This window comes from Egretta garzetta, unplaced genomic scaffold, assembly GCF_000687185.1.
Source record: "Egretta garzetta isolate BGI_Z169 unplaced genomic scaffold, ASM68718v1 scaffold271, whole genome shotgun sequence".
NCBI classification, from domain to species: Eukaryota; Metazoa; Chordata; class Aves; order Pelecaniformes; family Ardeidae; genus Egretta; species Egretta garzetta.
The window spans coordinates 6,060,855-6,086,423 of NW_009258669.1; the positions used below are offsets into that span (position 1 = coordinate 6,060,855).

At 38.7% G+C, this 25,569-nt stretch overlaps 2 protein-coding genes across 2 annotated transcripts in view; one reads left to right on the plus strand and one right to left on the minus strand.

Moving 5' to 3' along the window:
- Positions 1-3,014: 3,014 nt before the first annotated feature.
- Positions 3,015-16,174, plus strand: DCP2 (decapping mRNA 2; the record flags this gene model as incomplete). Its single annotated transcript, XM_009648680.2, has 10 exons — positions 3,015-3,174; positions 4,566-4,693; positions 5,088-5,186; positions 8,421-8,573; positions 10,181-10,293; positions 10,410-10,517; positions 11,294-11,417; positions 11,962-12,069; positions 13,793-13,844; positions 14,528-16,174. Coding segments are annotated over 10 exons (1,209 nt in total), but the record flags the coding sequence as incomplete, so codon positions are not given.
- Positions 16,175-16,469: 295 nt separating this feature from the next.
- The window catches only part of MCC (MCC regulator of WNT signaling pathway), a 209,070-nt gene continuing 199,970 nt past the window's right edge, over positions 16,470-25,569 (minus strand). The window contains exon 18 of the mRNA XM_035888472.1: positions 16,470-24,821. Coding sequence (XP_035744365.1) covers positions 24,641-24,821 — 181 coding nt within the window. The 3' untranslated portion in view covers positions 16,470-24,640. The remainder of the gene's footprint in view (positions 24,822-25,569) is intronic.

The following is a 25,569-nucleotide window of genomic DNA, read 5'->3' on the forward strand; positions in this document are numbered from 1 at the left end:
CCCTACATCCCCATTTTTCCCAGGTTCAACTTCACCCCTTCGTTCCTGACCCCTCTACCTCCTCTCCCCTGAGCAGCGCAGGGGGATGGGGAATGGGGGTCGTGGTCAGTCCATCACACTTGGTCTCTGCTGCTTCTTCCTCCTCATGCTTTGCTAAAGTTCCTTCAGGAAATACCCTTCTGCTCTGGCATGGGATCCTCCACTCACTGTTGTGTGGACATCTGCTCTGCTAAGGAGCACCTCCTCTCCCTCCTCCTTCTCTGACCTTGCTGTTTGCGGTGCTGTTTCACACTATTTCTCTCTTCTTCTGCCTGTCTGGCATTTTTGTCCTTTCTTAAACATGCTTTCCCAGAGGTGCCACCGTCTTGGCTGCTGCTGTCAGCTGTGCCCTGTGGTGGGTCCAATGGAGCCAGCTGTGTCTGGCACGGGCAGCCCCGACCTCTTCACAACCAAGGCCACCCTCCATGCCCTGCCGCCAGCGCCTGGGCACCTGCACCTAGTGCACCCTAGAGGTGCCTGTTGTTAGCACTTCAGTCACTCTAAGTAACTTAGGAGTTAAGTTTTTGATTAGCAAGTAGTGTTCTAATTGGCTTTGCTCCCTCCCTAACCCTAATGCTGTCATGTTCTTACTGCTCTTTGATACTGCATTGACATATTGTATCTTCAGATTTATGTTCAGTTGCAGTGCTGGGGCAAGAAAACATCATCAACTAGTTATAAAATAAAACAGAATTATTTTTTCCCATTACTCTATGGCAGCTTTAAGTAAGGGCTATTTTCAGCAGTAATAGAACCTTCAAAAAGAAAGGAGCTGTTGGGGGGGTAGTATTGCCAATTTTCGATTGGCAAGTAGGAAACTATTGTGGAAGTGAATAAGGTTATTTATGTAAGGGAGAGTGTCTGCTTCTTTAAGGGTATCTGGTCAAGCACCTTTTTCAATGTGAAAACAGCATAATAAGAAGGGACAAAGCCATACACAAAAAGTACAGGGACACAACCTTAGGGAGGAGCAATAAGGGAGGCCGCAATGAGAACCAAACTTGGCCACTGATTGACGCGGGTACGTGGAGGTGTGGGAATGTTCATTCCAGCAAGTTTGTCTGAGCAGGGACCTGCTCCTGGGAAACTAAGGGAAGAAGGGCGAAATGGGAACCAAAAATGTACAGACACAGACCTAAGACAACAAAAGTGGAGGCAATGACAAGAAACAAACGTGCCAGTCACACTAGTCGGTGGGCTATCAGGAAACCACAGACACCACTACCAGGAAGATCAGCCTGGCCTTTCCATCTGGTGAGGCTGTAAACTAGGAGGGGATCCCACACACTGGCTGGGAGGGGTGAGGTCAGTTGTCCTGCCACCTTCTTGTGCCCTTGGCAGAGCAGGGGAAGCTGAAAAGTCCTTGACTGGTCTAGGCGCTATTTAGAAACAACTAAACCATCAGTGTGTTCTCAACATTCTTCTAGTACTAAATCCAAAACACAGCACTCTGCCAGCTACTAGGAAGAAAATTAACTCTATCCCAGCCGAAACCAGGACAGGTGAGAATGGTGAGTGTCCCGAAAACTAGCTGCTGCAGGGGAACTGTGTGAGTGAAGTGGGTGAGGGGCAGAGCACTGGTGGCTGGAGCAGGACCCGTGTGCCTGGTGCCAGCTGCTGGGTTGGTGGGAGGTGTCTTACCTTCCCCAAACCTGTTGTACATGTGTGCTCACTAGAAACTTCAAGCTGGACCAGTCGGTGAGGCAGGGACCTGTGTGGTGGGTATGAGAGCCTGGGATCTGGGCAGGGGTCTTGGGTGGACAGAGGGAACTGTGCTGGTACTTGAGGGACCTGTGGATGCGTGTGTGCTTGTGAACCTGGAGAGTGTCAAGTGTGTGCCTGTACTAGTGACCTTCTGCCTCTGCCAGCCAAAGAAGATAAGGGGACTTGGATCTCTGTGCTTGTGTTTTGTGTGAGTCCTGTATGTAGGTACTGTTGAAGCCTGCATGACCAGCCACGTTAGTGTCCTGTTTGTGCGTCCCTGGGATACATATGCTGGGCTTTGCTGCTGGTTGAACCTGCCACAGGGAAAGCAGCAGTAGTGTCCTTCAGCCTGGGCAGAGACCCTGGGCTGGGCTCAACGGCTGGCAGGAGGCAGTCCTTGTCCAGAGTGGCTGGGAGAGGCAACCACTTTTGACATCCCTTAACAATTTATATTTGTCAAATTCTGCGTAAAGATGTCTTAAGTATTTCTGGTTCTGGCAATGATACGCGCTTTGGGAATTTAGCTGGTGGTACTCAGGAGATGAATATAAAAGATCTCTGTCAAATGGTGTAAATTCAGTGCGGTGGATGACCTTAAAGTTCTAAAAAGTTAATTCTGTTGTTCTTGATCTTACAACTGAATAAGTCAAGCTGCTTCTGCTTAAGTAAAGTAAGTTATCACATGGTGCTACGTACACTTACATCTCTGTGATTCTCTATTTGTGGGCCAGTATCTGAGCTAAAGCATAAAGTAGCCTTGAAAAACAAAGCATGTTCTGTATGTCCTTGTTCTATTTCAGACTGAGAAAATTAATAGGGTAGTATTGAATTTTTATATCTACATAAATTGATACTTTACTGTGGTTTTAAATGAAAATACATAGCTGCATTAGCTTGTGTTCAGAAAAACATGCATTGACATCTGTTATCAGAGGTTGCAGATGTTCTTTACTGGACATGTAAAATGCTTTCATTCTTGTAATATAGCCATTTATGTAGGATGTCCTCTCCCTCCCTGTTTTCACAACAGTCAATTTACTTTGTTTATTGTAATTGACTTTTATGAAAAAATATCGTGATCCATTCTCCTTCATGACTTTAAAAGTTGTATTTTACTTTGATGTGAAAACCTTTTGCTGTCCAGAGCACCAGGAAGGTCTGGTGTTCTGTTGCTCTGTGCTAATGGACCAGGAATTCCGCTGTTGCAATGCATTTTTGTTGTTAGATTTATTTAAATCGATAGATTTGGCTAATCTTTCTCTTCTTTCTTTCCTGGCAGTCGATTTATTTTGCACATTCCGAGTGAAGAGAGAGACAATGCAATCAGAGTGTGTTTTCAGATTGAACTTGCCCATTGGTTTTACTTGGATTTCTACATGCAAAACACACCAGGATTACCTCAGTGTGGGATAAGAGACTTTGCTAAGGCTGATATCCTTTTTATTACTGTGATTGTTTTCTGTCTCAGTGGATAAAGTGCAAACTGAATATTATTAATGAAATTTCGTACTTGCAGCAGGAAAATATGAGTCCATGTGCTAGTGATTAGAAGTACTTCTAGGTATGTGATTTTTATCAGTTTGTTGCTTCCATAATGCTTCTCAGACTGCTAAACAACTATGAGAAACAGGTAATTTCTATCTTTGAGGATTTTTCCTCATGGTTGCACTTTGGCAGACCACATGGGTTTCAGAGGTGAGCTGTTGGGAGCTCTACATGGTGTTCTGTCTCCTTAATTTTACCACTTCCCAAGTAAATAGTGACATAATTGTCAATGTAGCTGAAGGTGGTATGTGTTCCCCCACGGGCAGTGGTATGTATTTGTTTAAAGTACTGAGAGTTACTCCTAGAAACAGTTCTGTTGGTAGTGGAGAGGATGCATTTTTACTGAATTCATACAGTTGGCCTCTGCTTTTTTTATTGCTTACAAGAGCTGCTGGAATGTACACTATCTAGTCCTTGCTGGAGAAAAACTCATGACTTTCATCCAGCAAGTGTTTTAGTTTTAACCTTTTTTTCATGTGTTCTTGATGTGGGATTGGAGTATTGCTTCTAGCTTTCACGATAATATTATCTATGGTTTCAGTATTCAATACACTTCTCTGTTGTTTGATAACAGAGATTTACTTTGAGATAATACAGCTTTTATTTTAACAATAAACTGTAAAAATATAATTTTCTGTTGCTTGATACTATTTTTATATGTAATATATTAATGATTTTATTAAGGACTTGTAGATTTGCTTTCAAAGTTTTAGAGTTACAAAGGTCGTTCCTGTTTTCTCTGCATGGTGGGTTTTGGTAAAGTGTATTAGGATTTAGATCTCTGTAATTTGATGCCATTAAAAATAATTTTTTTGCATAGTAATACTTAAGTACAGGTTCTGTACCAGAGTCTGACAAATGATTCTGGGAAAAATTTATCTCCACATACTTCGAGCCGGAGATGAAGCTTTATTTTTGTCTGTCACTTCAAAATGAAGAAAAAAAGTGTGTTTAATGCATCTGCTATGGGGATACTTTTTCTTCAAAATTAGGAATTAGGGGAGACCTTCCTTCAAACAAGCAGCCTTGCACCATCTTTTTTATTTTTTTTTTAATTGACTTATATTAGAATTACCAAATTATTTGATGCTTTCTGACCTTTAGAGATTGGTGATGGATTATTCATAATATTTTTTACTTCCAAGAGAATATATCTTGAAAGCATTTGTCAGGGCGAGTGTGGTTATTGTAAATCTTGAGTGGGTATCTTTTGTATGTCTGCGTGTGATTTGAAACTGTGGATGCTTACATTTGTCTTCCTTAACATGACGCTGTACTCTTCAGTCACTGCCCTTTTTTACTGCCTCAAGGTGAAGATGTACAAAAGGTTTTAGATGAGTGGAAAGAATATAAAATGGGAGTGCCAACCTATGGTGCAATTATTCTTGATGAGACACTTGAAAATGTAAGTACAGAAATAGTTGTGAAGGGCTAGAGGGAAGAATTGCATATGCTGGCAGATGTAATCTTTTTGTTGTTTACATTTTTCATTGGAGAAAAAAAAAAAAAAGTAGTGCTTCAGGTTCACAAAGACCTGTCAATTACTTGACACTGTTGAGTGTGTATGGAAATATAATATGTGAGACAGTAAACACACTTCCACTTGCTTTCCTACTCAGTTTTGGTTTGGTTTTTTTTTTATTCTGAGTTGCATGGTCCCATAAAACAATTTCACAGTTCTTGCTAGAACACAGAAAACCTAACAGGTTCCTTCCTCCAGGCTAAACTTATCTTTTGGGGAAGGAGGGGACAGTGAAGGGAAGACATTTGTGACCGTTGCATTCCCTTTTATTTTGCAGGTTCTTTTGGTTCAGGGCTATTTAGCAAAGTCTGGTTGGGGATTTCCAAAAGGGAAAGTAAATAAAGAAGAGGCTCCTCATGACTGTGCTGCTAGAGAGGTAAGTTGTATTTGATTCCCTTAAATTTAAGCTGAAAAAATTAAATTTGGCTTAGAGCAGTATATACGTGTTAGATGAAAGGATATTTTGCTTAGGTATCTATTGAAATCATGTAAATAAATAGTCTGTTCTTGCAGGTTTCTTCTACCGTAGCTTTTAGTGCTTTTCTGAGTGATAATCAAGGGTGTGGTTCTAGAATTTAAAATCACTATTGGATGTTTTCAATTGTTTTAATATCGTAACTGTAAAAAGATAGAAGAATGGAAATTCAGCATATGTGCACTGGGCTATGTAAAAAGGCTAAAGAGTTGAGTTGGAGGTTGTAGAAGATTATGTAAAAATTATGAAGAACTTTACTTTTATATTTTTCAGTGATGCAGGAACAAGGACCAATGTATATGGCAAGTAAAATCTGAAAAATAAAATAATTTGTGGGATTTATTGCTGCTGGAGACATAGATATCTAGCGAAGCTGCATTTTAAAAATAGCCTGTAAAAGACTATTACTGGTATAAACTCAATGTTCATGTAACATCATACAGCCAAATATTTTGAGAGAGAAAATTAAGATGAGGGGAAGTAGTAAGATGCATTAGTTTTCTTCATGCTTGGACCGAATCAATATCTGAGAAATCATGGATTATTTTTTTTTTAAGTACACATGTTGAAGATGCACAAATGAAAACTTCCATATTTCTGATTTCCTGATGGTGCTTTCTGTATCACTCATATATTTGATAAGGACTTTGAAAAGGAAAATACGGTGTTAGATCTTAACATTGCACTATTATTCAATGGACACACATGAAATACACTTCATGTTAGCAGTTACTGATCTCTGAGTGTAGAACATTATGCATGTAGTATCAAATGACTTGCCAAAGAGTGACACACCTGAGCTACAGATGCATGTAATGACAGGGCTGTCATTACATATCTTAAGGGCTGGGGAAGGATGAGCAGAGAATTAATAAACTAGTCTTGATTATTGAATGCGTGTCTCTTTCCCCTAACCCCATGAACAGCTTGTTCAGTTAAACTCTTACTAGTCAGGTGCTTTTAGGGTTGATCTAAAGGACTGAATTGAAGGGAGGGGAGGCCATAAAAATATATGCACCACAGCACAATGGACAGGACAAACTAGGCGCAACTGCTTCAGGAAGAAGTGACGTGAAGTATGCAGCCTTCTTTACTTCAAGTTATGCTAGCAAAAGCATTAAAGTGGCACAGTTATACAGGGAAAAAAATCTTTTGATGGTGTTTTTAATTTGGAGAATTGATTTTTTTGATTACACTTGCCATCATCTTTTTCCATCAAGGTAGATTGTCATTGGGGATAAACTGGTAAATTCTTAAAGGCTTATATGTGGCCAGGAATCAGGATGTCTGTAATATCTGTGCACACATCTTTTAACTGATTTTACTAGAGTCAGCACAGGACTAAAACCATAAACTGCATCTGTATAAGGTCTAATTGAAGAGGTCTTCACTGGGCAGCACCTACACAGTTCAGTAGTATTTCAGAAGTTGATGAGTGCAAAACCATACTAAATGGGTTCTCTTGGTAAAAGGAGTTTCTACAATGAATTCACTTAAATTGTCTCGAAAGATCATTTAGGAAGGGGAAACATTGATGTTAGTAGCAAGAGTAAATAGGAGGAAAAGCATATCTTCTCTTAATTGAGACAGTGTGTGGTGGGGTTCTGGGGTGTGTGTGTTTGGTTGGTTTTTTTCCCTAAACTCCGCTGGCTTTAATTTAGTTAGATGGGAAGATGGCTTGCTTTTTATTTTGATAAAAGAGGGGTCTTATGTGCTAATTTGAAGACTAACTGGTCAATTATTTGCTTTGTATTAAGCACTTCTGTGTTTTTCGTATTTGTTTTTCGTTTGTTATTCATATTAATTTCCTCTGCATTTTCAAAAATGGAACTTAAAATCATTTTGCTGATACCAATATATATACATTGGTATTTTGTGTAACTTATTTCGAGTATTTGCTGCTATTATTATTTTATATACAGTTATTTGGTTTATTTTTCATTATATGTACCCACAGGAGATAGGGGCTGAAGAGGTTTTACTGAAGATCCTGTCCTTTTTAATTCTAAATCTGGTCTTTAAAAAAAATACCAGAGGACTTCTACCTTTGGACTATTGACAGTGGGGCTTAATAGTCCTGGGGTTAATATCCAGTTCTAGGAGTGATTGTTCACATGCATGTTCCACTGTCTGGGCAGAAATATTTTGGACTGTGGTATCAATCCTGCATGTTTTCTGAGTACTTGTATTTCCTATGAAGATTTTGAGGACTAGGAACTTCCTAAAAATGAGTATTTACTTAGCAAGCTTAGAGGCATGATCTGATTTAAGCTATTAGATGGGTTTGACGTGAATATTTTTCCATTATAAACCTACTATATTTGAGAATGTTATCAAAAATAAGTATTTTGAAGTAAGGCTTTGAACAACCTGATCTAGTGAAAGATGTCCCTGCCCGTGGCCCAGGGTTGGACTAGATGATCTTTGAAAGTCCATTGCAACCCGAACCATTCTGTGAATCTATGATTCTTCACTGCAAGATGGTAAAATATGCAAAGAAAATGTTCTTTTAAAGTGTAATTGTCTCTCTAGTAATCTCCAGCAGGTATAACAGTCCTATTTTTTTCTTTAGAGTGGCTGACAATGCAATTTTAAGTTTGTTTGCCAGCAAGAATATGCAGTTTGGGTTTTGTAGTAAAAGTTTTGCTACCCTATTGCTGGATTTTGTTATGAATGTAAAAATGATTATGTGTATTAGGTGTGGAACGTTCATGAAGTAGAAGGGTTGTTGAAAGAGAAGAAAAATTGTGGTGCAAGAAAACCTTGCTAGAATTTGGAGATGTCTTTACTCCCCAAATAGTAGTTTTTGCTGTGAATAAGAATTCCATGCATTTAGCTGCATGGAGGAGCAGCTAGCAACTCTCCATGCATATTAATAAATTGCTACATGAAGGTGTAATGGAGTTCTTTCAACTTTTATTATGTGTCTATGTGTCTTAGAGAAATGTAAAGCATATAGGGTCTTAGATACTTTTTCTATTATTGGGCATATATCTATGTGTAAAGGCTTGTTTTTCCCAGCAGTGGCCTGTTTTTATGAATAGATCTGAAAACTAGTCATTGTGTCCCTTGTGATGATAAGTTCTGAATGGATAAATCTGAATACACACACTGATTTCATCATATGCTTCTCAGGTGTTTGAAGAAACTGGGTTTGACATAAAAGATTATATCTGCAAAGAAGAATACATTGAGCTGCGAATTAATGATCAATTAGCACGGCTGTACATCATTCCAGGTGTTCCCAAGAACACAAAGTTCAACCCCAAAACTAGAAGGGAAATCCGGGTATGTGTTATCTTGTTTGAATCTGTGGGTACCTTGTTGGGAAGCTTGATTTTTAAAGCTGATGGTCCGTAAAATAATGAAACTGCCAAGCATGATAAATACTAGGTACAAATGGCATTTCTGCACTGTAGGGTCTTGTCAACTTCTTGCAACCCTACTACAAAGACTGATTCTTTATAATCTGCCTGATGTCTCCATTCATCATGAAAATATCATTGGAACATGCTGTCAAACTATTAGTTCTCCCCTTCTTTTCTTTTAGGTGGTGTATGTGTTAATCATATTCCTAGTTATAGCTGCATATAACCATACGTTCTTCTGAAGATGTAATTATTCTGATATACAAAAGCCTGTGTATCAGAAGGAGAAACTAAGGATTGTGTTCTCTCTTCCATGGCTAATACCATCCAGACTTAGAGAAAAGTGTGTTTTAAGGAGGAGGTTGGGAAGGGGACACAAAACAGGAACTATTTTAGATGCTTTGTGTACCATTAGGCTTTTAAAAGCTATTGTGAAAGGCAGAAGCAAAGACGTGGGTAGCAGACTTGTTGGAAACTTTGATCCTGATATCCATAATCTATGAAGTTTGAATTTCTTGTATAGTAATTCAGTTTAAAACAGCTACCCCCATATTTTCATGCAGATGGTGCCACTGAACAGGGCTTCTGGCTTTCTAAATAGGAAAAGGTAGTTGTACTTGACTAGACAGGAGTCTCTTAAGTTCTTGCATTAGAAACCTGTTTTTCAAAATATGAAGTGAAAGTTGGTGAGCTCTGAGGTTTTTTAAAATGTACAGTAAATACCCCCCTTTATATAGCAGTGACCATCTGTGTGGGGGTGATGAGTTCTTACGATGACAGATTTTTGTCTCCCTGCTGAAGCACCATCTTCATCTGATCTAATACAATCGGGCATGCCATTTTTGTATTCCCTGTAGAATTATATTGAAAACCTGTTCAGTTTGTAACTTCTTCCCATAATACACATCTTATTTGGACGTGGGGGTTTGGGGCTAGGTTCTGCAATAGAAAAGCTCATGTGGAGTCTTCTACACTGTCTGTATTCAGAATTCCTGATTTTGTTCCCCACTCTGCAAAGTATAATGCATAAATTAGAAAACAAGTCCTGTCCTTTACCCATGTTTTTTTCTTTTATAACAAAAATGGAAACTTACTCTGCAAACTAAGTCCCCTTCTTTCTGGTGCTTTTTGAACTAGTAGTGGTGGTCTAGTTTTGATGGCATTCTAAATAAAAATAGCAAGAAGCAATAGCTTTGAAAGTTAATGTAAAGCTTTATTTATGGCATTCCCTTTGCTTGGTTTGTTTTTGAAAAGCTTATTCAGAATTTAGTTGCTAGATAATACCTTTTATATTTTAGGTGCCATATCTTGCCGTGGGTATGTGCTGTACCGTCTATTACTCTGTAGCTGTAGTCAGAAGAACAACCGCACTGTTAACTTAACCTTTAACTTAACAGAAAAACCCTGTTGTGGTCTGTTAAAGTCTTCCATTGTAATTTTTTGATTAAGCAAAATAATTGTGGTTGATTAATTCATTCTGTAAAGCTATAGTAGTGGGTATTTTGATTTTATTTCTTGTTTTTGTAGAATATTGAGTGGTTTTCCATTGACAAATTGCCATGCCACAGAAATGACATGACCCCGAAGTCCAAGCTGGGTTTGGCACCTAACAAATTTTTTATGGCAATTCCCTTTATCAGGTATGTTTGAGATGAGGGAAATGCTAGCCTCTGAAAGGCCAGTGCCTTTCAGACAACTTAATTTCTTTAGATTTGTTTTAGTAAGTAGATCTTCTTGCACTTGTCCTTGCTCACAGGCCGTTGAGGGAATGGATTTCCCGAAGGAATGGAGATTCCTCAGATAGCGACAATGGGTTTTCGTCTACAGGGAGCACACCCTCTAAGCCCAACTTGGAAAAAGCTAGGTAAGAACCAGGTCAGTTTAACACCTCTATGTCCTTTCTGTAAAACATTGGTCATAAAAAGCTGCTTGTCCTTTCTCTTTCTCTGAGTATTCGTGTTCCAGTAATAGGTTAATAAAAAAAAAAAAAATAATAAAATCACAGGCTATCTCATAGGACTGTAAATAGGATGAGAAGTTAATTAATGCCAAGATACACTTTTTTTTTTAGTAAATTTTCACATGTCAGAACTGATATAATTTCTTGAGCCCTGTCTATGGGAATCCAAAAAACAGAAGCTAAAACAAGTAGGTAACTTTTAGTGCTTCAAGTTCAATGCTTTTGGCACTGCCACAGATGAAAAATAGGGCTCTCTAAAGTAGGGCTCTAAAGTACTGTCAGAAATAGCTAACTAAGTAAAGCCTGTGGGGGTCACTAGGGGAACAAGTGCTGCTGGCTTTTGATTCAGCTGTGCTAAAGGTGGTAAGAGCAAACTTGAAAACCTGTAGTCCCAAAGAGAAGGCTATACTCCAGTAATCTCAGTCAGGTCAGCACCAACACTGACAACAACAGGACAAATGCTAACGTGGACCTAGCCTGCTGTCTACGCAGAGTAAAAGGTTTTTTCCAGGAGGCAAAACAAAGCTGGGTGAATGCAGTGAGCGTTATTACAGTTTCCACACTAGGTTACTTAAACTTCTCTTCCCAGTTGTTCTCACAAAGCAGAAAATTCTTTCATGTTTCTCTTCTGCTATCAATACATTTGAAGTTGTGTTGTAAACTCTGTTTTCCTGTACTAGATCCAAACTTCGCTGTAGTCAGCAGGTGTTTACAGATGGCTTTTCAGGAGAACAGTGGGTGAAGCCAAAACAGCCACAGAAGCCATATAATCATCCTGAGATGTCTGAAGTTTTGAAAATAAAGGTAGGTTGTTTCTTAGGCAAACATATGCATCTGGGCTATTTAAAACAGATGTCTTGGATTGAAAATACTGAATTTTATCACCATAACATGCAAAAATAAAAACATGGGGGGGGGGGGGTCTTGGGAATTCTCAGATTTATCTGACCTTAGAGGTTGTGGGTATCAGGTGGTAGCTGTGTTGTTTTAGGTGTAAACAGCAATTACTACTCACCATGTTGATGTCCTCCAGTACCATTTTTGAACTATTTTGGGTACCACTAGTATATACGCATCAGTGTATGGGAACTCACTGAACTGAATTTATTGTGTAATACAGTGCCTGTAATAGTGCAAGAGAGACTGAGTAACAGCTGTTGACTCTGTAACTTGAGTGCATGTTTGGTTAATTTCAGTGTGCTTCAGTTTGTCTACAAAAGATACCATTTACATGTTTTGAGGTTATTTGGAGGAAACTTTTAAGTAATAAGTAGGAACTGTCAGTGCAATAATGTTCAATGCTGCCATTTAAACTCTTCTCTTTACTACATTTTGGACTTACTAGCAGAGTCAGAGCTTGAGGAGCAATGGCAGAAAACAGTATCAAGACACTTCCAGTCAAAAGAAGCGAACAAATGGAGTCCACAGTCAACCAGTTAAGCAAAACCATACCTTGGTAAGAAACATGCAGCAGCTGTCTCATTAACAGGTTCCAGTAATGCTTAGCAAATGTCCATGCCAATGTCCTGCTAAAAAAAAGAAAGAAAGTGGAGTGCATATCTATCAAAAGCACATTTGATCAGAATATTTGGTATGTAATTCTAGAAATACAACATTTCTTACCTTGTATGCATATACATGCGTATGCATATACATGCGTATGCATATACATGCGTATGCATATACATGCATATGCATATACATATACAAGCATACTAAACTTCAAAGTTTGCATTTTAGAAGTAAGTCTTACTTTAGCAGTTGAAATGTGTCAGCTGTTTCAGGGGACAATCCTGCAGCTTTCCAGGTTCCTGTCAGGTATTAGCCTACTGTAGCGTGTCAGTAAGTCAGTGTAGTACATGTCGTATTTATTCATGTATGATATATTATTGTAAACATGGAGTTTTGTTATGCAACAATTAGATACAAAGTAGTAATGCATATGCTTATTACTTCCCTTCTCTCTGGCCAAAATGTTGAGAGGCAGACTTGACTTGAATGCCAGAATCTTCTCTAATTTTTTAATCATACAGTAGAACTACATCAGTTTGTAAATTTCTTGGTTTGTCACCTTTTCCTTGCAGTAACTAATTGTCCCCACAGTTCTGCTGGCTGGGAGAGGGCTCACTGAGATCTCTCTTTTTTTAATTTAATGTCTTTTTGATCCCCCTCCCCATCTCTGTTTTTTAATATGTCTTTATGACTTGTGCAGCAGTGAGCCCCTGTTCTCCATGCAGCTCAGCTGGCTTGTCCAGGCTTTAGTTTTTCTTGTTTACTGTCTGTAAGCTAGATCCTTCCCATTCTAGCTTGTGGTTATTACCTTCTCTCTGTTTTTCATGTAAAAGTGCAGAAACCATAAAATCTTGTCCTGTAAAATCCTCACTGTAGCAAGAAATGGTTAATTGCATTTGGATCTGAGAGTAGAATGAAGAACCGAAGAATTGACTGCCCAGAATTTTGGCTGTATAGAAAAAAACTGTAATCGGAATCTGTAGGATCTTGATGGAAACACGTGGAACTGTTAATACTCCACAGTTACTTTGTAGACTCTTTGCAGACTTTGACAAATACTTCTGTAGTGTTTCATTTGCATTTTCATGATTCTCAGGTTTTTTTTAAGTTGAAATATTACATGTCCCCGTGATAATTTTGTAGTACAATTTGGAGGCCAGGGAACTCTTAATTCGCACAGAATGCAAAGGGCCATACTTTTCTCTGTATTTGTATACTTGGAGCAGCATACCTGGGGCTAAAACTTTCCCTGGAGAGTTATAAGTTTGTGTCTCTAATGCAGGGTAATTTAATTGGCAGTAGCAGTGTGTTTGCAAATACATTCCCCTTGCTTTGTGGGACAAACTGATTGAAGAACAGGCTTATGCATGTGCATCATATGCAAGACCTTTCCAGGTTAAAAAAATTTTCCCTAAAAGCCTTCATTTTAAAAATGGTTTGTTGAGTTGCATGCTTCTGAAAGACTTGTGGACTTGAAGCATGCTTACTAGATAAAGTAATGTGACAGAATTCATGCTGAGTTATAAGTAAAATAATTCACACATCAGGAGGTGTGTCAAAGCAAGTATAACCAGCATGCCTTTTAGCTGATGCTTAACCTGTAACCCTAAGAAATAGAATACCGTTTCTTTATGAAGTGTGTAATGTATGGTCATTCTTTCAACCAGAAATGTGAAAAAAGGATTAATCCAAGAAGACTTCAAGATAACTTTGAAACAGGCAAGTGCAGTCTGAATTTTCATCCATTGTCATGCATTGCAGGCTGAAGGCACCTGAATAATAATGATGGAGGGTTTTTCCTTGTATGCTAACCTACCAAATGTTATAAAGCCATATTTTTCTAAGGCAATCTGCGTTGGATTTTTTTTTTTTGGTCAACTTCACATGCTGCTTTATGTTGGTTTTGCAGTTCTTCTCCTTAATGTTTAATGCTGTGAGATTATATCAGGTGGCTAAGTAAAAAGTAACTGAAAGGTGTAGCATCTGAGTCAACACAATGCTGGTAACAGAGTGTTGCTTCAAGGCTTTCTGTCCTGCTAGTAATATGATGCAGTTGATATTGGACTACTCTGGAGAGTGCACACAGTTCTTTACTTACTGCTCAGAAAACAGGGCCATATTTCTTCCTCCCTATTAAGAAATGACTTGCAAAACAGCACCTGTGGGTAAAACTAGCTATTGAAAGGGTCCCCAGATTGCCATGACTTTTATTTGTTCTAGCCACCAGATGACTTGTAAATATGGCTGTTTGAGTTACCTTCTTCTGGTTACGGCCAGACATACAGATTTTGTCATGAATATTAATCAACCATACATTTGAGGTATGGCTTTGTGTTTTTATTGATACTCTTATTGACAGCTGTTCAAAGGTTTTTTTCATGCTTTTTTTTCTCTTTAAGCAGATGCAGCATATGAGATGTGTTGCTCCAGTGAAGACCCACTGCCAGAACATGTAGAGGGACATTCTGTGGCATGCAATGGCCATTACAAATTTGCTTTCTCATCGAGAGCTTTCTTGAGTTTCAAGTTTGACCATGATGCCATAATGAAAAGTTTTGACCTCTGACAGCAAACTTACTAGGAACAAACATCAGACTTGCCTGTTGCAATTGAGGGGGTTTCTTATCCAGCCTTACTCTTTCTCAGGAGTTTTTTTTGTTTTATTTTGTTTGTTTGTTTTTAAATGCAATGCAGGGACTGAGTGGTGGTTTGGAAGGGTTTGTTCTCTTTGCAGTATGGGAGTGGCATAGTCAAGTGTTGCACTTTAAATGCAGTATAGCCTTTGTCCACGAAAGTACCTTTCCAGTGTTCAGTTCACTTGTTCCTAGCTGTGCATTAGAGGGCATTCCTTTTTTTTTTTTTAACTTGCTGTGTGTTTTGTAGAATGTCATTGACTTTTTTTTAACTGTTGGAGTATACCAGCTTGCTAAACTTTTAACTGCTCTGATGTAAATTATTGGCCTTGTTAGTCATTATTGTGTAGTACATTGCAATATTACGGCAGTGGCAATGAAACTCATTCTCAGAGGACTCCTCTGTCCTAGTGATTTTGAAACCAAGTTGCACATTTCAAACCTAGCCTCAGCTTGTCATCCTTTCTCTGTCCTGGTTGCTTGCCCAAAATACTTTCCCTCCTTCGTACTGCTGGCTTCTGTTGTCTGGCAATCAGTAGCACTTGGAGTCAAATCTCTAGCATGTTGACTTCTTGTACCTACTCTGCTTCTGTCTTCGGTAAGGATACACAAACTGGGTAGGACTTAGCCATTCAAAGTGTCCAGCTTCAACTCATATGCACTGTCCCCAGCTGGGTAAGAAGTTCCAAAATTTTGTGTTATCCCAGTTGCAGCTGCTTTCAAAAAAGAAACGCTTCAACTTTGTGAGTGAGAGGTTACTTGTGTAGAATTTATCCTGAATGTAAATAAGCCTCTTGTAGATCTTGCTGAGGAGGAAGGCAGGTGCATGGATAATAGAGTCATTGTGTGACACTAAATGGCTTAATCAGGCTTGCAATAACTATTCTAAGGGTATCCAGTATTGTATTCTGTGCTGTTGTCCTCAGATCTCTTGTGTAGTGTATGCTCTGTATATATCCAGTAGTACTGAATTGCACTTGCAGTTAGCATTTAAATGATGTAGCCTCAGTCATTTTCAGCTACAATGCTTTCTTAGTGAAAATATCGAAGATTTGGGGGTGGGGGGGAATCAAAAAAACCAGTAAGAGTTGAGGTGGCGAACTGTTAAATCACCTTCATGATTCAAGTTTAAGGGGTTTTGAACACATGCTTTGCAGCTGAGAGAAATGCAGTGAAATAATGTCACAGCAGCTTGTGGTAGCAAGCATGTTGTCCCAGATTGAAAAATGGACTTTCCTCTAAAATAAAGGTGACTAATTGGTAACTTCATAGGTTGAATTAACCATGTCCTTGTCTCATCACAGTGTATGCTCATGCACGGAGTCTTTATGCAACTCGTGTCATCCAAAACCAAAATTGTAGAATCATAGAATCATATGATGTTTTGGGTTGGAAGGGACCCCTAGAGGTCATCTAGTCCAATCCCCTGCAGTGAGCAGGGACACCACTAACTAGATAAGGTTGCTCAGAGCCCTATCCAACCTGGTCTTGGAATGGTTCCAGGGATGGGGCCTCCACTACCTCTCTGGGCAACCCCTTCCAGTGTTTCACCACCCTCAGTGTAAAGAATTTCTTCCTTATATCCAATCTAAACCTACCCTGGTTTACTTTAAAACCATTACCCCCTGTCCTGTCACAGCTGTCCCTACTAAAAAGATTTTCCCTGTCTTTCCTATAGGCTCCCTTTAAGTACTGAAAGGCTGTAATCAGGTCTCCCCACAGCCTTCTCTTCTCCAGGCTGAACAACCCCAACTCTCTCAGCCTGTCCTCATAGGAGAGGTGCTCCAATCCTGGTCTTCCTTCAACCACCCAACTTCATCTACCCTACTTGATCTGTTACCTAGTGCTTTTCCTCAGAAATAGCTTTAGAACTATCTCCTGGTTTATTTACCTGCCTGGTACCAGGTGATTTGGGACTCTAATGCTGTAATAATCTTGGTGATAGGAAGGCTGGACTATTGTATCAGTTAACAGGAGAAACAAGCTGCAGCATTTCCTCCTTCTGGAGGACAAGAGTCCTGAGGGCCTTGTCTTTCAAGACCAAATTGTGAAATAGCTCAATCTAGCTTTGTCTCACTTTGCGTAGGGGGAAAAAAAAAAAAAGTATCCAAAGGCAATGCAAAACAGTAAATGGTGAAGAACAGTAGTTGAGAAGGTGGGATAATGCTGGAGCAGGTTATGTTATTCAGCTTCAGGTGAAAACTAACCTTTAGTTACTTCTTTAGTGCAAGTAGTTGATTTCCCAGCAAAAGTGCCTTTACTCACGGTGAGGCAGAAGTTTGTATTCATATCCTGAGGCTGCTACTGCCTGTGGAGTTAATGAGACTCTCCTAAGGCATGATTAAATATCAGGCTGTGGAAATCTTTAATAAGTAAGTTGACTTTTCAGATAATTTAGTTATGTTTCATCTAGTGCTATGAGAAATAAAGGGGATGTTGATGAACCAGTGAACTTGGAGCTTCTGTCAGCTGTTTGGGAAATCAGTCCCAGACAAAGAAGTCTTTAGAATGAAGCATCCTATGAATAGGAGATGCTGGCTGCTCTCTATATTCACTGGGTCATTCTTTTCTTTTTCTTAGTGAAACGTTAGTTCAGTGTAGGAGAAATTGGTTGCTTCATTAAGCAGCCCAAAGTGGGGCTTATACATATGTCATGATTTAGTAAATCTAGCCTTAATGTGAGTTGCAAATAAATGTGATAAATATGCAATAACTTACTTCTTTGTATAAGGGTACTGTTTCTTGTAGTAGCATTGCTTTCTGCTTTCTCAGTAAGGTTTCTAAAATAATGTAGGTGTGGTGGCATGAGATGGAACCTTATGGGTTCCATCATGCCCTGCACTGTGAACATTTTGAATTGTTTACTATTGTTTATGTTCTTATTTCACCATCCTTTAATTAAGTATATTTCTAAGTTTAGAAGTACAGTTTACATTCTCTTCTGTAAAACAGTGAAGAAATAACAACTGAGATACAGAATTTAGTTCTGTGAGTTTTTACTTTATGGGAGCTAGACACAGAGAAACAAGTAACTGCATGTCAAACTTGAGAGCTGATGTCCAGATACTTGAAAAACAAATATCGCTCAGTTTGAGAATGCTTGCCTGTAAGAGGTTATTCACATTGTGATCATTCAGTGTTCTTGAAATTGAAGAACTCGTGGAATAAAATATTTAACAAAAAAACCCACAAATGTGTGGGTGCTGGGAACCTAGAACTAGTTTGCAGTTCTAGTACTACAGAAACTCCCTGCTTTAGTGTGAGATTTTTAGCATCTCTCCTTCACAGAATGCTCAGAACTTTGAACTCGGACTGAAGAGTGGTCCGCCTAATTGAATGATGTATGTTCTGTGCTGAAATGTTACTAAATTCAACTCCTTGACGTACATGCATGCTTTTGACAGTAGCTGTGTCTTACATAGTTTGAAGTCTGGAACAGTGGTACTGGGAAGAAGAGGGGAAAGAGCTTTATTTATTGCACAGTCAAAGTATTTTTTTAACACAATGTAATTTCTCCAGACCAAACTTGCATAGTTTCTAATAAAATTTTGGGCCTAGTCACTGTTCCAGGCTTCTGTGCTATGCTGGAACCTTCCTGATTTAATTTGGTGATTTGAGAACAATATTTACTGTGTTTTTCTTCCACCTACCTGTGGCTGTTACGAATGTAGCAGTTCCTTTTTAAAACAAGGCAGGCTGTGGGTCTGGCTGTTCTGAACAGACTTGCCCTCAGATTGTAGTTTCAGATAAGAAGTTATTTTTTCCAACTTTTACTTTCTGTAGTAGAGTTGCTGTTGTTGATTTGCAGTTTATAGCAGCACTCATGTCATTCTGGTATGAAGAGCAAGAGTCTAAGAATCCAAGCTCTAATATCCTGTGGTGCAAGATGGTGCTGCTGCTCCATAGGTGACTAGCTGTCCAGCTGTTGGGTCATTGGGCCGTTTAATCCTCAGCTACCTATTTTTTATAAACTTTGAGCAACAGGTTTCGTTTTTTTTTTTCAGAGGTAAAGTCAGGTGCCTTCATCTTTTAAATTAGGAGGTTATATTCTTCAGTGTGTTAGGAAGCTCAAAATTATTGAGATCTGGTAGAATAGCCTCTCTTGTTGATTTAAAATCAGTTTATTTATAGAAATTAAGTCTTGCACTGTAAATGTTAAATAATGTGGTGCTTATACATGACTTCATAATTTCAGATTGTTGTTGTTATTACAGTATTTCAGCTTCTGAAGAAACCAAAATTATTTAAGATACGGTAAATTTCTACAAACTAACTGAAGGAAGGTGCTTTTACAGTAAATTAGGCTTGGAAACGTCACTACTCTTGCATAATAGAATTTTGTTCTTATGCGTTTATAGCAATAGTGTAGTTCAAGAATGAAAGTAGGCTAAATGCTAGTATTTGCACTGTTCTTAATCCTGTACATAAGCACTGACAGATGCAGTAGGATTTGTGCTGTGTGTGCATTTCACTGTTTCGAGTAGATTGTGAACTTATAAGGAAGACAACATATGTAGGAATTACATTGGCCATATTCAAAATGATACAAGAAGAAATATTCTGGATTAGTACATTAAAATTAAATGCTTGGGGTTTAATTTGTCTTTTCATTGAAAATGTTAGGTTATGCTACATTTAACATTGTATAGGATCAGTTTTACCCTTATCTTTAAATTGTTCTCAGCTCTGGGATGCTTCTGGGAAGGAGGTAAAAGTGTCAATTTTTCCTTCAATACTTGCAGAAAAAAAAAAGAAAGCTTGCTTTTAAGTAATTACCAAAATTTCACAGGGTGCAGAATGTTTAAATTTGAATAGGCCCGCTATGAAATTTACTGAAAACACTGTTGAGTATTTTGTCATTTTTAAGCATTTATATCATTGATCAGAAGAACTAGCTTCCAGTTTCCACTGTGGGTTACAGTTCAGTGTCTTTAAGAGAATGATTACAGCTCATGGAGCATTAATCATTTTAAACCAAGGCATTTTTATCTTTTCAAGAATATGGAGACTGCAAACTCAGTTCTCTACAACACACTTCCCACTGTGAGAAAAACTTACTTTGCGAATTTTTTTAAGCATGCTTAGTAATTTTGCTCAAACTAGGGAGACAAACCATTTATATCTTACTGGTTGGGTATATATTTTTGTTATGCAGGAAAAAATATGCAAAACTGCATGATTAAGAGCTCTCAGCAACTACTTCTCAAGCCTATACCTAAACCGGGATCTTTAAGTAACTAACTTAACTACATCTGCATGGCACTGCAGCATGTGGAAGCTGTACTTCAGCCCTGAGGAGCAGTTTAGCTGGGTTTGCAAGGCACTTTAACATTAAAAAGCAAAACGGACTCCACAGAAGAAGGTGGGGCTTTGTTCATTAATTTTGGCATAATGCTAGATTGCTGTACATGTTCCAGGACCCAGGCTGACTCAGGTATTGCTGCCCAAAGAGAACGCTTTTCTGTGCAGCATTGCATGCCTCGCAGAAAATAGGGAGCCAGTTTTTTATTATATGGCTCATGCATGAAGAGTTATGTCTTCCTCTTGTTTGTTTAAAGCTCAAGAACTTGATCTGTTTTCCTCACTGGTATGTAAGTGGCATATCGGTGCTTGTTAAGTAGAAAGTACATGCAGCTAGTGGGGTTAAAACCATGTAAAGTTACAGATTTTATTCAATTTCCATTATGTTATCCTGAAGAAAGTTTGCATTAGTCAACTCTTCAGTTTTAGTAAATGAAATCTGTAACTACCTGTAACATCTGTTGTACTGATGGTTGTGATTTTGTTATTTACTTGTTCAGAAACTGAAGCACACCATTTAAGAGGCTATGACTAAATTGACATTTTCTTCTACACTGTAATTTTTGTCTGTAAAATTAAATGACTTTATACATAAACTTACTGAAGTGCTAAAGTATGAATATAAGCATTGCTGATCAGTGTGAAATGTAAAGCCTGTGCTGCTGGTGCAGGTTATTCTTTCACTGTAGAATGTTTAAATGTTGCCTTAAGCCAATCAGCAGCACTGATTATATATATATAGTGCTAGAAAAAGAAGTATTATTTTTAAACTCAATTGTAAAGGTGGATGAGGGGCCCATCAGACACAGTGGAAAGCAGAAAAATCTTTTTAAAAGGTGTTAGATGTACTGGAGAAAGGAAGTACCTGAACTTCAATCAGTGCTTTTAAAGTATTTATGAAATAGCCTTTTTTTTCAGTCCATATAACTTGTTATTAAAAGAACTGGATGTGTGGAAACGGTTTCATATGTGCCCTTCCATTTCTATGAAGTGTTCACTGAAGCTGTAGAAGGCTTGTGGCAAGTGCTAATGTTCCTGAGCTCAGCTAAAAGCCATGATCAGAGAGCTGGTGGGTTCTTACCAACTTCTCATGTCCCTGTTACGTGGACTTTCCTGACAAGTGTCATACCATCTCCCTCAATAACTTACCTTGGAGGAGATAAGTGGTGGTACCTTTAAGCAGACCCATTCAACAGTAAGATGACATGGTATGGCAAAGCAACCCCAGAGGCAAAGAAACAGCATTAGAAATTTATTCAGAATATAAGAACATTTGTAAAATAAGTATTATAAATGTCTCTGTATAAATAAATGCAGTTTTTACAATTCTATATCAAATAAACACAAAATAGCTATTTTACAGCAGCTAGGAAACTAAAAAGCACAACACATTTAAAGCTAATTCAGTAAGGTGAAAAGTTTCTAAAATTACAGGAGGAAAAAAATCCTAATAAAACCAGTAGAACAATACTGACATTAATGCAAACTTAGTCACATGTGCTTTGCAACAGCTAACAGTACATTCAAGCTGGTGAAGATTTCTACATTTAATTAGAAAAAAAGTACTTTTTTTCCTGAACACTCTGTGAAATACAAAGTTTCATGCACCTCGGTGACTTAGAAAATCAAAAAAACACTCTTAAAATTAATTAACGAGTGAACAACTCAGGTTCTGCTGGCAAGAACAACCTATTTTTCTTGCTTTGCAAACATACTACTTCTGCAAAAAACGTTAAGTGAGTTAGGTTGCTGTGACTTAAGGTGATTTGCACACTCGTCTATAGGCTGGTGTGCTGGTATTTCAAACAGCCAACTAAAAGGAGTTAAGTTTTTTGGCATTTAGTCTCAGGGTTGGTGCTGTTTCTAACAGGTACACTGGAACTGCAGCCAGTTGTGAACATTAAACAGTTTTCACAATGGCAGTAAACCTTTCACCACTTCCCCACTGGCCTTTTCCAGTATGCCAGCAAATGAAGCAGGAGCTGCTTGCTTAGGCAAAAATAACTGGTGGTCTGGCAAACCGTAGCTACTGCTGAGGCTGTACCATAGCCGTCTTGCTTTTTCATCTGTAAGCCCCCCTATGAGAGGAAAGGGGGAGTGGCTTACATTCACTGATGATTTATAATCTGTTCTAAACCACTGTTAGAGCACAGTTGGTAGGGAAGATACACAGTGAATGTAGTAGAACAATGTTTGGTTTATGCAGAATCGGCAAATTGTTCAGCCTGAAAAAGGCACTGATGGACACTTGCAGCTTTTTATGCCTTTAAACCCGGGTGAAACCATTTTAAGCTTGCTTAATTTGTGTCTTTACAGACAGGTTTCAATTCAAGTGCTTTAAGCTTCATTGTATTATGTTTAACAGCTCCGCTAGCAACCAAGAAACAGAAAAAATTGAGCATAAGAGGAAATCCGGTGCAGCAGTGGTTTCTAGTCACCTTAAGTGAAAGGTATTTCACATGGACAGTTTGAGATGACCTCAAGTTACATGGGTGTTTTCAGATGCAAGAAGACAAAAGTGTAGCTGCATTTTTGCCACAGTACACAGTGGATAATTTTCTTTGTGTTTCTTCAGAGACAAACACGATCAGCTACTGCTGAAGCTTACGGCAAAACCCCATATTCCTGTTGGTGCGAAACTTGTTGGCCAAAAAAGGGAGATGCCATAGACAGGTACGTCGTCATAGGCAGGTACTTCACAAAACCGTAAAGATGGTAAGAAATCAACATGCCTGCTCCCTCAGCAGACTGGTTTGCGAAAATTTCCATTTGCACTATAAATTAAGAAGTGCAGTTACCTGGAGAAAGGAGTGATCAAAACCAATCCCAGGCTATCACTACCTACGACTTCATTTTGAAATCACCATTGTATTAGCTTGCTATTGCAATCAATCACCTATGATGTTGGCTTTGTAGCTGGTGTATCAGACTCTAGAGAAGTAGGAATCACCACCCTAAGGAAGGAGAACAGCAGCTACAGTGATGGGAGGTGTCATGAACACCGGCTGCTACGGTTTCACATGTAACCAAGACTTAACAATAATGCCATATTCTGAACAAAAATCCCCATAACTATTCTGGCTGCTGTAGACAAAAATGGTTCAAGTCCTCTAAAAATATTTTCTTAGTACTAGAAATTGGAGGAATAAATGAGAGAAGTTATCATAATTCTAAATACACTAGTAAAATTTGAGGTGCAACCCAACATGTAATGCAAAAAGGATAGACAACTCCTGAAATCACATTCACTTGAAAACAGAGCCTGAAAAATAGTAAGTAGAGGTGTAACAGGGCAACAGGCTAACAAAGTTAATAGACTCTGGTTTGGCATGTTAAAATAAACATGGACGCTGTTTTACATACTCAAAAAGAAGCAAATTCTGAACAAAAGAGGAGCTACAGCAGACTCCTGTATTTTGCTCCCTAGAGAAAGCAGCCTGATTGCCACGTTTTGCTTCATGTTCATTACCATTAATAGGCCAACATTTTCAGTTCAGTCAGTTTGATAATACAGTAACGTGATGCAGCTTAAGCAAAAGAAGAGAATGTTAGCAGTAACAAAAACTAACCTAAGCAGCTGTATGAAGACTTCACCATTCACATTCTGTTTGTGGCTGTATATCCATACACCTACACATTTATAGTTTTGTGCCTATGTATTCAATATTAAACAGGTACATTCCTAATAAGTACCTTTTTTGGTCAAAACAAGTATAAAAAGGACATTCTACCTCTTGATCATAGAAAGCTGTAATAAGCACTAAACACATGACAAAAATGGCACAGCTTCTTCAAGAAAACCTTGGCTATAATGCATTAACAAGAAAAACCAACTGTTTCACGAAATAGCTGCAAACACCATGCAATGTAAATACCAGGAGGTCTCCTATAATTTGTTACCCAACATTGGCACAGACTGGCATGGTGAAACTCACAGTCTTTAGTCCTCTTACAAACTGTAAGAAATACACCACTATCATAGTTTTCAGAGATGCAGCTAGAGTTTCTTGGATTGTTTGGTGGTGGGTGTTGGTTTTTTTTTCCCCAAATCAACAGTTTTCCTACCTGATCTGCACAGTAAGTGACAGTACTGCAAGTATCGTGCTAAAAAACCCGCAAGCCAGCCTATCGTCTCCCCACTGCAGCTGCCTATTTGGTTTAACCACAGCAGCGAGTCTTGAGGGTATAATACAGAGTTGTGTGCAGGGATTGGGAAAACTCTCAAATTATCTCCAAACTGCCCAAATTAATTAAAACCTCTTAACATGAATTACTTTGCTATGTGACACTGTCACCCATGTGACATAGATAAAATGGAAGAGAAGCTGTATGAATATAGACATAATGACACAGACAACATACATAATTATAGCATGATAATTCAGGCACTGCCATTTTACATTATGAAACAGTCCTTAAGGTTAACACATATTATCCCCATTGGCACCTCTCTGGGGTTCCAGAGAAGGTGCTTAAGTGTGTCAGCATTGACAGTCAGAGCTGTAAGCATTTGAAGCTACCTAAGAGCTTCCAAAAGAAAGAAATTTGTGATGGCACTAAGCATCTTTAGAAGAGACGCATTTAAAGTGAAGTTTCATTGGTGTGCGGTCTAGAGTTCTCTTCTTCTAGTAAAGCTATTCTTTGTTTGAGCATCCTTACTTGGGTTTCATGTCTCTCCACCATGGCCATCATTTGCGATTCCAGTTTCTTCAGCTTATTCTGATGCTTTTTCTTTGCCTTTTCATAAGCTGCTACCAAGTTGCTGTTAGAAATACAAGGCAATACAAGGTCATTCAAAAAGGCCTCTTTATAGCAAGTGCTACAGAAGTCCACCCCAAAACCCCACCTTCAGGGAACTCCGAAGTTTGGGTACTGAGCATCTTCCAAAAATGTACTAGTACTCTAAATTGCATTAGCTCCAAACCCAGATCAGTGCTAATCTCTGTATCTTTTTCTTGGGGCAAGTACACACCTTTACCAGTAAACTGGTTACTGAAAGCGTTTTAAAACATGGTTCAAAGAACCAGGTGGAGGTTGCTGATGATGACCTCGCAGAGCACTGTCTGTGAGTCAGGACACCACCACATTAAACGTAATGACTTACAAAAACATTGCATGGCCAGAATCTGCTTGCAAAACCCAGCACCGATTTTGCATTTTCCATTTTAAAAAAATAGAGTGTTATATTCAAAGGATGGCACCTTGTGCTAATTTGTCAGCTGTGAAGTATGATCTTCCGTGCCTCCACCTTGACTCAGTAGGAAAGCTTGAGATGGGTACTGCTCCTCACCACAAGCACCTTCAAGTGTAATTTATTAATGAAAACTGATGAGCAATAGGGTCCTTGCAGGAAGGGCAGCTACTGTCCATCCAAGCACAGTGCCAGTGAAATCTACTGAGTGAGCAGTAAGATTTAAGTGCAATTATTGAAGCCAGTTTATTAATAAAGAGGCTGGAGCCAAAGAAAAGGGAACAATCTTAAACAAAATAACAGATTTGTAAACCTGACT